Source organism: Oncorhynchus nerka, linkage group LG22 (genome assembly GCF_034236695.1).
Source record: "Oncorhynchus nerka isolate Pitt River linkage group LG22, Oner_Uvic_2.0, whole genome shotgun sequence".
In the NCBI taxonomy this organism is placed as follows: domain Eukaryota; kingdom Metazoa; phylum Chordata; class Actinopteri; order Salmoniformes; family Salmonidae; genus Oncorhynchus; species Oncorhynchus nerka.
The window spans coordinates 28,812,284-28,825,231 of NC_088417.1; the positions used below are offsets into that span (position 1 = coordinate 28,812,284).

A 12,948-nucleotide genomic window follows, 5' to 3' on the forward strand; every position below is an offset into this window, starting at 1 on the left:
GTACAGTAGACCAACATAGCTACTGTAGTAGGTCAAAGCTGTGTGCTGGAAAACCTTACAGTACAGACAGAGGCAGTACAGTATGTAGCATACTGTAGCTACTCACAGAGGCAGTTTTCTGCTGGGTAGCCTGCATAGCGAAGCGGGCAACATGGTTGATGATGGGAGAGAAGTTAGTGGGACCGTAGAGCTTCACCTGGGGAAGACACACTCTGTAGGCCTCAACTACACCCTCGATACCTGTAGACGCACACACAAACTGTGAAAAACTCCCAAACCCTATATTACCATATTATAACTGTTTCCTTCAAAAACTGTCTGCACACATACCTGCACAGAATGGATTTGCAGGGTTGAAATTGAGAGGGAACTCATGAGAAACCTGTAAAACACAATACATCCAGAACAATTTAATGAGAATTTCTGATAGAAATAATACTTGTAGACCCAAATGGGTCCCGATTGAAATGTTCAGCTTATAAAGGCTCCATAAAGCCTTTATAAAATACCACATAAGTGTTAATCTATAACTGTATGTCATGCATTATAAAAGGTTTAAGAAATGTGGCACAACCACTGTCAAATATGACAAACCTATGCTTTATAAAAAGGTGGCATAAGCACCACTTAAAAAAGGCCTTATATATACAGTTGAAGTCAGAAGTTAACAAACACCTTAGCCAAATACATTTAAACTCAGTTTTTCACAATTCCTGACATTTAATCCTAGTAATAATTCCCTGTCTTAGGTCAGTTAGGATCACCACCTTATTTTAAGTAGAGAATAATAGTAGATCATTATTTATTTCAGATTTTATTTATTTCATCACATTCCCAGTGGGTCAGAAGTATACATACAGTCAATTAGTATTTGTTAGCATTGCCTTTAAATGATTTAACTTGGGTCAAACATTTTGGGTAGCGTTCTACAAGCTTCCCACAATAAGGTCAGGTGAATTTTGGCCCATTCCTCCTAACAGAGCTGGTGTAGGCCTCCATGCTCGCACACACCTTTTCAGTTCTGCCCACATATTTTCTATAGGATTGAGGTCAGGGCTTTGTGATGGCCACTCCAACACCTAGACTTTGTTGTCTTTAAGCCATTTTGCCACAAATTGGAAGTATGCTTGTGGTCATTGTCCATTTGGAAGACACATTTGCGACCAAGCTTTAACTTCCTGCCTGACTGATGTCTTGAGATGTTGCTTCAGTATATCCACATCATTTTCCTGCCTCATGATGCCATCTACAGTGGGGCAAAAAAGTATTGAGTCAGCCACCAATTGTGCAAGTTCTCCCACTTAAAAAGATGAGGCCTGTAATTTTCATCATAGGTACACTTCAACTATGACAGACAAAATGAGAAAGAAAATCCAGAAAATCACATTGTAGGAATTTTTATGAATTTATTTGCAAATTATGGTGGAAAATAAGTATTTGGTCACCTACAAACAAGCAAGATTTCTGGCTCTCACAGACCTGTAACTTCTTCTTTAAGAGGCTCCTCTGTCCTCCACTCGTTAACTTGTTATCAGTTTAAAAGACACCTGTCCACAACCTTAAACAGTCACACTCCAAACTCCACTATGGCCAAGACCAAAGAGCTGTCAAAGGACACCAGAAACAAAATTGTAGACCTGCACCAGGCTGGGAAGACTGAATCTGCAATAGGTAAGCAGCTTGGTTTGAAGAAATCAACTGTGGGAGCAATTATTAGGAAATGGAAGACATACAATAATCTCCCTCGATCTGGGGCTCCAAGCAAAATCTCACCCCGTGGGGTCAAAATGATCACAAGTACGGTGAGCTAAAATCACAGAACCACACTGGGGGACCTAGTGAATGACCTGCAGAGAGATGGGACCAAAGTAACAACACACTACGCCGCCAGGGACTCAAATCCTGCAGTGCCAGACGTGTCCCCCTGCTTAAGCCAGTACATGTCCAGGCCCGTCTGAAGTTTGCTAGAGAGCATTTGGATGATCCAGAAGAAGATTGGGAGAATGCCATATGGTCAGATGAAACCAAAATATAACTTTTTGGTAAAAACTCAACTCGTCGTGTTGAGGACAAAGAATGCCGAGTTGCATCCAAAGAACACCATACCTACTGTGAAGCATGGGGGTGGAAACATCATGCTTTGGGGCTGTTTTTCTGCAAAGGGACCAGGACGACTGATCCGTGTAAAGGAAAGAATGAATGGGGCCATGTATCGTGAGATTTTGAGTGAAAACCTCCTTCCATCAGCAAGGACATTGAAGATGAAACGTGGCTGGGTCTTTCAGCATGACAATGATCCCAAACACACCGCCCGGGCAACGAAGGAGTGGCTTTGTAAGAAGCATTTCAAGGTCCTGGAGTGGCCTAGCCAGTCTCCAGATCTCAACCCCATAGAAAATCTTTGGAGGGAGTTGAAAGTCCGTGTTGCCCAGCAACAGCCCCAAAACATCACTGCTCTAGAGGAGATCTGCATGGAGGAATGGGCCAAAATACCAGCAACAGTGTGTGAAAACCTTGTGAAGACTTACAGAAAACGTTTGACCTCTGTCATTGCCAACAAAGGGTATATAACAAAGTATTGAGATCATCTTTTTTTATTGACCAAATACTTATTTATTTTCCACCATAATTTGCAAATAAATTCATAAAAAAATCCTACAATGTGATTTTCTGGATTTTTTTCTCCTCATTGTGTCTGTCATAGTTGAAGTGTACCTATGATGAAAATTACAGGCCTCATCTTTTTAAGTGGGAGAACATGCACAATTGGTAGCTGACTAAATACTTTTTTGCCCCACTATTTTGTGAAGTGCACCAGTCCCTCCTGCAGAAAAGCACCCCCACAACATGATGTTGCCACCCCTGTGCTTCACGGTTGGGATGGTGTTCTTCGGCTTGCAACCTCCCTCTTTTTCCGCCAAACAGTTCTATTTCTTCCCCCCATCAGACCAGAGGACATTTCTCCAAAAAGTATGATCTTTGTCCCCATGTGCAGTTGCAAACCGTAGTCTGGCTTTTTTATGGAGGTTTTGGAGCAGTGGCTTCTTCCTTGCTGAGCGGCCTTTCAGGTTATGTCGATAAAGGACTCGTTTTACTGTGGATATAGATACTTTTGTACCCGTTTCCTCCAGCATCTTCACAAGGTCCTTTGCTGTTGTTCTAGGATTGATTTGCACTTTTCCCACCAAAGTACGTTCATCTCTAGGAGACAGAATGCGTCTCCTTCCTGAGCGGTATGACGGCTGTGTGGTCCCATGGTGTTTATATTATTGTTTGTACAGATGAACGTACAGATGAACGTGGTACCTTCAGGCATTTGGAAATTGATCCCAAGGATGAACCAGACTTGTGGAGGTCTACAATTTATTTTCTAAGGTCTTGGCTGATGTCTTTTGAAATTTCCCATGATGTCAAGCAAAGAGGCACTGAGTTTGAAGGTAGGCCTTTAAATACATCCACAGGAACACCTCCAATTGACTCAAACGATGTCAATTAGCCTATCAGAAGCTTCTAAAGCCATGACATAAATTCCTGGAACTTTCCAAGCTGTTTCAAGGCAGTCAACTTAGTGTAGTGTATGTAAACTTCTGACCAACTGGAATTGTAATACAGTGAATTATAAGTGAAATAATCTGTCTCTAAACAATTGTTGGAAAATTACTTGTGTCATGCACAAAGTAGCTGTCCTAACCGACTTGCCAAAACTATAGTTTGTTAACAAGAAATTTGTGGAGTGGTTGAAAAACAAGTTTTAATGACTCCAATCTAAGTGTAAGTAAACTTCCGACTTCAACTGTATGTGATTCGGCCACCAATGGAAATGGGTGGAGTAAAAGACCAGCAACACTCCGTATTATTCAGAGCCCCATGAAATCACATCATATATGCATTCTACAGACCCTACTGAGCATTCCCTAAAATACCTATACTGCTGCACCGAGAATGGTTCTTGCTCTAAGCAAATATGTATTCCATATACAGTGATTCGCATTGTGTGCATTTACTTGACCATGGAACAGGTTTTAAAAGCCAGATTGAATTCAAATGTCACTTAAATATGAACAAATATGAATCATTGTTCATTTGTAGACATATATCATGAATGGTGGGGACATTTATTTGGAACATTTCTGAAAATCCATGATCAGGCAGTACTTTTTTAGTGTTGCTGACGAGACGCTGATCGGGTGATGAGTTCGCAAAACAAATGCCACTGGACAGCGAAAAACAAGTTAAGCTTTATTTTTTTAACATTTAAATTAGTTTGTACTGAGGTAGTTAAGTGTCGAGTTAAATTACATACTGTAGCTAGCTCAGTCGTTGTTTCAAATAATGTCGGTGACATCACAGCAGTTAGATTAAATTTAGCTAGCTAGCAGGCTCAGATAAATACAAATCCCCTTGATAGAGACATGTCACATCATGAGATTTGTAAATTAAAGAAGTATAATATACTTCTTATAGTATAACATAATAATATGAATTGGAGTTTCCCAATCTTCCCCTTATCCAGATGCTGTGACAAAGGCATTTCCTAACAGACCTACTAACTTTCTATGATGTTACTTTAAGGTAGGAACCAACATGCAGTACCTCCAGCAGGAAGAGCGGCAAGAACCATTCGTCCGCCAGCTCAGGGACAAGCTACACTATTCACAGCCCCGTGTAATATTTAATGTAATTGCATTGCTGAACTTTTTGAAACTTAATGTATTTGTATTGTTTCAAAAATGTACAAATAAAATGTATGGTTTAAATATGTCTAGTGATTTTTGTTTCAGCTGTTAGTGATAATTCCCTAAGTGTTAATACATTTGTGTATAAATCATTAAGCCTTTATGTATGTGTTATGAATGACCATAGGTGTCTGACCTTAATAGTTAATGACTTGTTTCAGGAAACTAGGCGTATGTCGCACATCACTACTAAACAGGAACATGGAACTTTCATGTGCCTTAATAACAAATGTGTATGCCATCTGTAAATAGAAATAAAATTGTTATAATACAAGCCTAGTTGGTTTAGCCACAGAAAGAGTCAGGAACCTTCCCAATAGCCATTATTGGCTGGACATGATGAGTTCAGATTGGTCTGCCATGTGGCACACTTCTCTGTAACATGAGCTGCTCAGGTAATCCTTTCTAAGGTGGCTTTTATGAAAGAAGAACTGCAAAAGTGTTGCTAATGCTCTCCACTTTCTGGAAGACAGAGTTTTGAAATCAGTGGCCAGTGGAAGCAGAGTATGATAGCTAAGGAGATGGAAAAAATTCAGCCGTTTGATTGCAAATATGCGGAGGGAGTCGAAATGAGAACACACAGAAGGCTGTTGTATAAAACACGTGTCTCTGGACTATATCTTCAAACTAAGGGCAACCATGGCATCTGTGACAGAGAGGGAGAAGCATTCATCAATGTATACTGGTAAGAGTCTCACAAGCAACATTTTCTGATATAAGTTTCTAATTTTGTCAAAGTAATTTTCATTGCAAGGTAAAGCATACTGTTAGCTAGCTAGCTAACATTAAACCTAGTTGGTTCGCTTTAGCTACCTGCAGATTCATGCATGGTAGTAACGTTATGAGTTGGGATTAAACAAAAGACTCCATTATGCAAGTAACCATTTCACTGTACCGTTTACACCTTCTGTATCCTGTGCATGTGACAAATACACTTTGATTTTACTTGATATGTGTGTTTACCAGAGACGGTAATGTGAAGAACAACATGACCTGCACCAAAGTCGAATTAGGATATAACGTTAGGCAAACAAGACAGTGTCCAAGTTCAAAAATGATCCAGTAGAATGCCCTGCTTTTATTTCATCGCACTCACAACTATAAGCTATTATCGGTAATTAGCTCGCCATTAACTTGTAAATAATGATCTTATTGTGAGTTTATTTTCTGTAATAATGAATACAAATTAGCTAAAGTTAAGACATTGTAAGCTATGATATGGTCATTATTTGAATTGGCTAGCCAGCGAACTTAATTTTAGCTAGCTAACAAGCAAGAAACAAACCAAAACATTGGTTAGAAAGTTGCATGGTTTGCTAGATTGACATATACTAAATACATTTTTAAACAGATGGATTTGTTGTTAAAATACACTACGCTATTTTGGACTAACAGGCTGCTGATGTCATGCAGCCTGTCGTTTTTGTGTTTATACTTTTTCATAATGAAAATAGAATGTTCATGATGTCACTGTGACAACTGTCGATAGACGTAGTATAAACCAGCCTTTAGTCTTGAAATCTTTGGTTGCTTAGTACCGTACTCACTCTGTTTCGCACATGGCCTCACATGTGAATCCTTTAAAGAGATGGGTGGGGCTAAAGCTTAAGAGGGTGTGAACAATGCTGAATGGGTGTAGACAAAATCTCTCCAGCAGGTGTACCAAAACATTCAAGGGCTATTTTCTCAAAAGTGGGTTTACAAGTTTTTCAATTTTCAAAGTAGAATTAATTTCCCATTGTTCCTCAACTGTAGTGTATGATATACCATTTTCTAGCTCTGAGTTTCTACTTTTATCCCATGTAAAAAAAACACGAGGGTCATGATACAAGAAATGTATGTATGTGTTATAAAATTACCAAATGGATCTGACTTTAAATTAAGTATAGTGTCATGCGATAGTCTTTATGGATGTCTTATGAATGACCGAAGGTGTCTCACTTCAAACTAAGTATTACAGGACACTACATAAAGTGTCATTAAATAAGTTATTAACATTCTGCTGATTTATGAAGGTTCTCACGATCCACAGGTTACTGTAGGGAAAAGCTTGTGTGTGTATGTGTCAGAACCAAGATGATTTGGAATAGTCCAACCTGAGACTAACGCACCAAGTATTCCTCTTATGTTCCCATGTTGGGAGTCCAGGCCTCGATTACAACCTGTTACAATGGTGCCAACATTTTGTGGCTCATCTTTCAGCAAGGGGAAATGGGTGAATGTGTCAAAGACTTGACTGGGCACAGCACCACGCGGTATGGCTTGTTTTTGTTGTGTGCGTGTTCGTTTACTGAGGAACATGTAACTTGGTTCCAGAAAAAATACATTTTCAATTTCTTTAGGTTGGGGGGCTTTCATCAAGGTAAGAGTTTCTTGGTGTAACGTCCTCCCCAGACGATTGCACACACAGCACATATAAGCCTGGGACATCAACCATTCAAAGTTGGCCTTAGTGGGAGTGACCATAGAATTCTAAGGGAGTGACCTTACTGAGTAAAGTATTTGTCATTGTCACTATTTAACGCAGTCAAAAAGTCATAATTATTGCTAATCCCTGCCCATCCATCTTCTTAAAATGTGATTTTAAACCTAACCCTAACTAATGAAGGCCAAGTTTGGTGCGTTGGGCCACCAGACCTTCCAGGCATTTGGGCAGAAGTGTCTGGGAATGAGATTAGGTGTAATGTGACAGGACATCACTTCAGAGCGTATGCCATCCTTCATCACAACATGCAACCTTTTATAAAACATGTGCTTACATCATATTTGACAGTGGGTTATGTCACATTCGACATGGGTATTTACGCCACATGACAGATGCTTTCTAACACATGTAGTGCTTATAAAGGCATTAGGGCTTTATGAAGCCTTTAAAAACTGAACGTCATTTAATGCAGGATCGCGATGTTCACAATCTCAGAAACCCATAACTAAAATCTTGCCTAATAGATTGGTGAGAAGGTAGAGCTCCACGGACCCTTTGTGTCTGGAATTAATTTAGCCTTTCATTTTAGTCATTGAGTGCTGTAGAGTTTTTTCTTGTGTCAATAAACTTGTGACATTCCTGGATTACTCATTGCATTAATAAAGTCTGATTTAAATAAACAAATACAATTGTTTAAACAAAATTAAGGGTTAAAGATTGTGAATATCTGGCTGTGTTGGCAAAATCACTAAATAGTCAAGCGGGGAGAGGCTGACAGTTGTCACAGTTCTAAGACCAATCAGAAATGTCCAGCTAACCCTACGCTAATGACAACATTGGATATCAAAACTGAACTTGGATCTGCGTTAAGTAGCAATGATATCCTTCTCCACTGTCATTTTACGACGGCTATCTCAAACCAGTCATGACTATTCAACAAAAAAAAATCACTTTCTTTCCAGCAAATTTCTTAGTTACATGGTAGGGTTGGACGATATTCCGTATATGCCATATACCAGGGTATTTGGGAAAAGCCATGGGATGGTTTTTCAACAAAATGTAATATTTGTGGCTACTTTTTAAAGTTAATCCCTGCTGTCAACTTGTGCAATACGTTAGGAGATAAAGCAGACTGCGTTCTTCATTTCAATGGTTACATCTTACATTATGAAGCTTACCATAGTTCCCTAGAACAGCTGAGCCAGTCAGGTGTTTGTAAATATCACAATGGGAGAAAGTGGGAGCTGGTGAGTCCATAGAGTTCTATATCTACCGGCGAGTCCCTGTTATGCAGTGCAGGAGGTGACGAAGTTATACTTGCATGCAATTCACTACTAAATGTTTGCCATCAGATATCGTATAATGTCTTTCTGCCAGAAGTCAGAGCTCTGGATGCCATTTTTTCCCTGAGCTTCCTACTAGTGGTTTTTACTCCTTCGTCCTCTTCTCTGCTCTGTGTACACATGCTACTCTTCCTTAAAAAAGCATGCATCACAACTTTGTTAATTTGCACAATTTCGCTCATAAAATGTCCACACTCACCAAAAATGACATTCGTTAGCAACTAGCTTGTTTGACTTTGTGGATTTGCAATTAGTTTGTTCGTTTTCGCTCATTAGCATTTAGCTAACAGTGGCGGCCAAATGTGATTTTGCTATTAGTTTGTGATAGGGTTTTCTTGCATTATCCTGTTACATGCATCTGTCCACAAGAGATGATGAAATGATGTTCACCATATTCATTCTACTTTTCACATTCTTCCACTGCAAATCTACCATTCCAGTGTTTTACTTGCTATTTTGTATTTACTTTGCCACCATGGCCTTTTTTTTGCCTTTACCTCCCTTATCTCACCTCATTTGCTCACATCGTATATAGACTTGTTTATACTGTATTATTGACTGTATGTTTGTTTTACTCCATGTGTAACTCTGTGTTGTTGTATGTGTCGAACTGCTTTGCTTTGTCTTGGCCAGGTCGCAATTGTAAATGAGAACTTGTTCTCAACTTGCCTACCTGGTTAAATAAAGGTGAAATAAAATAAATAAATAAATATGAAAATCCATATTTACCTGCCAGGTAGGTGGGATCTGTGCTCCAAAGCCAAAGGCAGGGAACATTTTGTCACTGCAGGGAACATTTCAGTCAGACACTTCCCTATCATTCAAAGTCGCTCTGGATAAGAGCGTCTGCTAAATGACTTAAATGTAAATGTAATGTAAATGTAAAACAATGATACAACCACAATGGAAACTAAGAGGCAGGATCGTATCCTCACACCTCGTCTATGGAAACCACCTCAGTCTAACTAAAGAGCTAACTTGCATCAGCACATTCCATCATTAAACATGAAAATCACACACACACACACACACACACACACACACACACACACACACACACACACACTATCCTAATCATTAACATTCACACAAACAACTATTGCCTAAGGTTAACAGAATGCAAAGCCAGATAAAGGGCAAGAATGGTATTTTTGCATCCAACAGTTCTAGGGGCAGGCAGTTCAAGCAAAAGCATACAGCACCATTGCATTTACATGGGGAAAAATAAATAATTCAGCATATTATGGGTGTGAGTTTCCCCAGACACTGCACCATATATAATGTAGCATATGGGGAGTAGTACAGGTCAGATTACCTGTCGTAGTCTTGGATCACCATGCCAACGGACCAGATGGCAGACAGGTATTCATTGACCCCTTGTGGACTGATGTAGTGGAGAGACTGGGGAGACTTGGGGTCACCGTTTGACCCTGTGAAGTCAATACCCACCTACAGATGAGAGGGAGACAGTGAGACAAGGCTTATTGTGGTGGCAGTTTAAATTCAATGAACTTTATTCAATACATTTTTGCTGGCAGGCATAGGACACAAATTGAAAGACAATGAATAATAAAAACAGACAGTGTGATGTACAACACAGAAAAACTCTGCATGAAAGGGCCATTTCTCTGCTAGAGGTCATTTAGAGAGAAATCTTTACTCACAGTGAAGTTGATCTGGCAACCTCCCATGATGTAGTCCAGGAAGGTATACTCCTTCACCACCTGACACAGCTTCACACTCACCACACCAGAGTTTTTGTATCCCTTCTTCTTCTGTTGCTTTTTACTGTTGATACACTCAAACTCAGCCTGGGGAGGGACAGAGGAGCAAGGATGAGAAGAACCATACAGGCTGACACACGCAGAGTAACCCTTGCACTCCATCTCACCGGTGAGGAGCGCGATGCCTCTTGCAGACGTGTCATGGTGGTCTCAAAGATTCCAATGAGGTCATGAGATCCATCATTGTCATAGTCGTAGCACTCCACCTTAGGACGAGCATAGAGTCGGAGTTAACAGGTTAGCAACAAGCCACAAAATGACCCCTCAAAAAGGTGTGTAACATGAACACACAAACGGTTTCAAACCCCAAACAAACATCATTCACGTCATACTCAGTAAGAATCAGACCACGGGTGAACAAGATCATGCAATGGAAAACACCAAACCAAGACGGCAAACCAAACTCAGAGCAAAGGTAACACACACTAAGTTAACTAACACTAATGCACAACAAAAAGATGCCATGATGACAGAGGCTTCATCAACTTCCGCCATTTGTCCAACAAAGACAATATGGATGTCTATGGAAGGGCTGGAACCGTGGCTATCAGTACAGGATGGATACAGCCTACTACAGGGTAAGTGTTCCCCACCCATTCCAGTCTTCCACTACTGACTGGTCACTTCACCCTTCTACTGAAGGCACATGAGGTTGGAGTTGGACACACACACCGTGCTGATGACGGTAGATGACCTGGGTTTAAATAAGATTTGTTTCCTGCTCGATTGAGCTTGTCTGTGACATTGAAACCAATGAAAGAGTCCTTAAAGTTTAGGCACAGGCAGGCTCAATCAAACCTCCAAAAATTTGAACCCAGGTCCGAGGGTAACTCACATGTCCTCCAGTGTGGGTATCAGTTGTTCCTTAAAAGACTGCATTAGGGGTATTTACAGCTGAAAAATCACCAATTGTCAACATCAATCAATGCCCTCAAATTCTGTACAGATTATGTACAGTAGTAGTCCACTTAGCTAATAGTAGAGAACGATAACCATTTAAAATCTACTATAAAACGTGAGAGTTAATGCAGTTATTTTCCCCCCGCTCTGTTTAAAACTGTTAACAAGTACAGTCACCTCCAACATTATTGGCACCCTTGATAAAGATAAGCAACAAAAAGATTATAATATAAATAATACAAATACTAAGCTATAAAATACTATTTTACACTAATACAATTGCTCAGAGAAAGAGATTGTTAAACTAGTACAAAAAAATCTGAAAAAGATAGGTGTCAAAATGATTGGCACCCCTGAAGAGTCTTATAAAATCTGCATTAACATTCTACTTTTTTCAAGTTAATCTCAGTTTAAGGAACTTTATTGTGGCCAACCATGGCTTCCTGTTTCACTGGGGTATAAAAATGAGGCAACCCACACGTAAAAAAAAAAAAAAACTTAAAAAAAAAAAAAAAATTTTTTTTTTTTTTTTAAAAACATGTCAACCATCACCATGGGGAAAGGCAAAGAACTCAACAATTAAGAGACGGGGTAATGATTTTTGCCCTTCATACATTGTCTTCAGAAAGTATTCATACCCCTTGACTTATTCCACATTGTGTTACATCCTGAATTCAAAATGGATTAGATTTTTTTCTACATACAATAACACAATATAAAAGTGAGAACATAAGTGAGAAGTTTTAGCAAATTTACTGAAAATGAAATACAGAAATACCTAATTTACATAAGAATTCACAGCCCTCAGTCAATACTTTGTAGAAGAACCTTTGGCGGCGATCACAGCTGAGTAGTTTTTTGGTAAGTCTCTACTGAAAGTCAACAAAGAAACATACCCCTGGAGCCTGCGAGAGCTGGGGCGCAAGATGGCTCAACGACTGATCACACGGTTATGGACCCAGGAACGGAAACGACTACGAGTAGGAACACAGCACGAGACAACCATAACAGCAGCAGGACACACAATTCAGGTGTGCAGCTGTGGTTGGGAGAGAGTAACATCGGCAAGGGGGTTAAGGATCCATCAAGGGAGGAAAAGGTGCTTGGGAGAGCAGAGACAGGGACCTCGCATTGACCAGTACTTCTTACGAAGCAGCCAGTCAAATCAGTCGAATGAAGCACAGCGACCGGACGCAAACCAAAGTTCGCAGAGCATCAGCACCCCTGTAACCGAGGAGGATAACACAAGCACAGAAATGCCGGTGGGTGAACTCACCCAACCACAGAGACCTCTAAAAGAGGAAAAGATCAAAGGGCACAAACCGAGTGAGAAGTGGCCCAAAGCTGTTGAAAAGAGAGAGTGGGAAACAATCAACAACGACCTGACAAAAATCTTGGAACAACAGGTAGGAACAGCAGAGAAAAAGCTTGAAAGGATGGGAGACATTATCTACCACTACGGAGAAGAGCGCTTTGGAGTAAACGAAATGAGAAGTGGCAAGACACCACCCGCGCCAGCCAAATCTAGGAGGCAGATCGAGATACTTGTCAGAGAGAGAAGGCAGCTGAGGAAGCAGTGGAAGAATGCCTCTGATGCAGAGAGAGGTCTCATGCTACTCCAAGCAGACATTAAATGTCGGCTGGCAACCTTGCGAAGAGCGGAAAACTTAAAGAAACTTCGTAGGAAGAAGGAACACTCAAGAACACAGTTCTATAAAAAACCTTTAAGTTTGTCAAAGATCTCTTCGCAAAGGAAAAGT

The 12,948-nt window shown here is 40.1% G+C and overlaps 1 protein-coding gene across 3 annotated transcripts in view; it reads right to left on the reverse strand.

Annotated features, from left to right (window-relative positions):
• Positions 1–12,948, reverse strand: part of cpne3 (copine III) — a 29,911-nt gene that overhangs the window by 3,460 nt on the left and 13,503 nt on the right. For all 3 annotated transcript variants that reach the window (XM_029626659.2, XM_029626658.2, XM_029626660.2), the window contains exons 8-13: positions 10,396–10,494; positions 10,169–10,315; positions 9,820–9,953; positions 9,234–9,288; positions 331–382; positions 107–240 (exon numbers count right to left, since the gene is read on the reverse strand). In XM_029626659.2, coding sequence (XP_029482519.1) covers positions 107–240; positions 331–382; positions 9,234–9,288; positions 9,820–9,953; positions 10,169–10,315; positions 10,396–10,494 — 621 coding nt within the window. The remainder of the gene's footprint in view (positions 1–106; positions 241–330; positions 383–9,233; positions 9,289–9,819; positions 9,954–10,168; positions 10,316–10,395; positions 10,495–12,948) is intronic.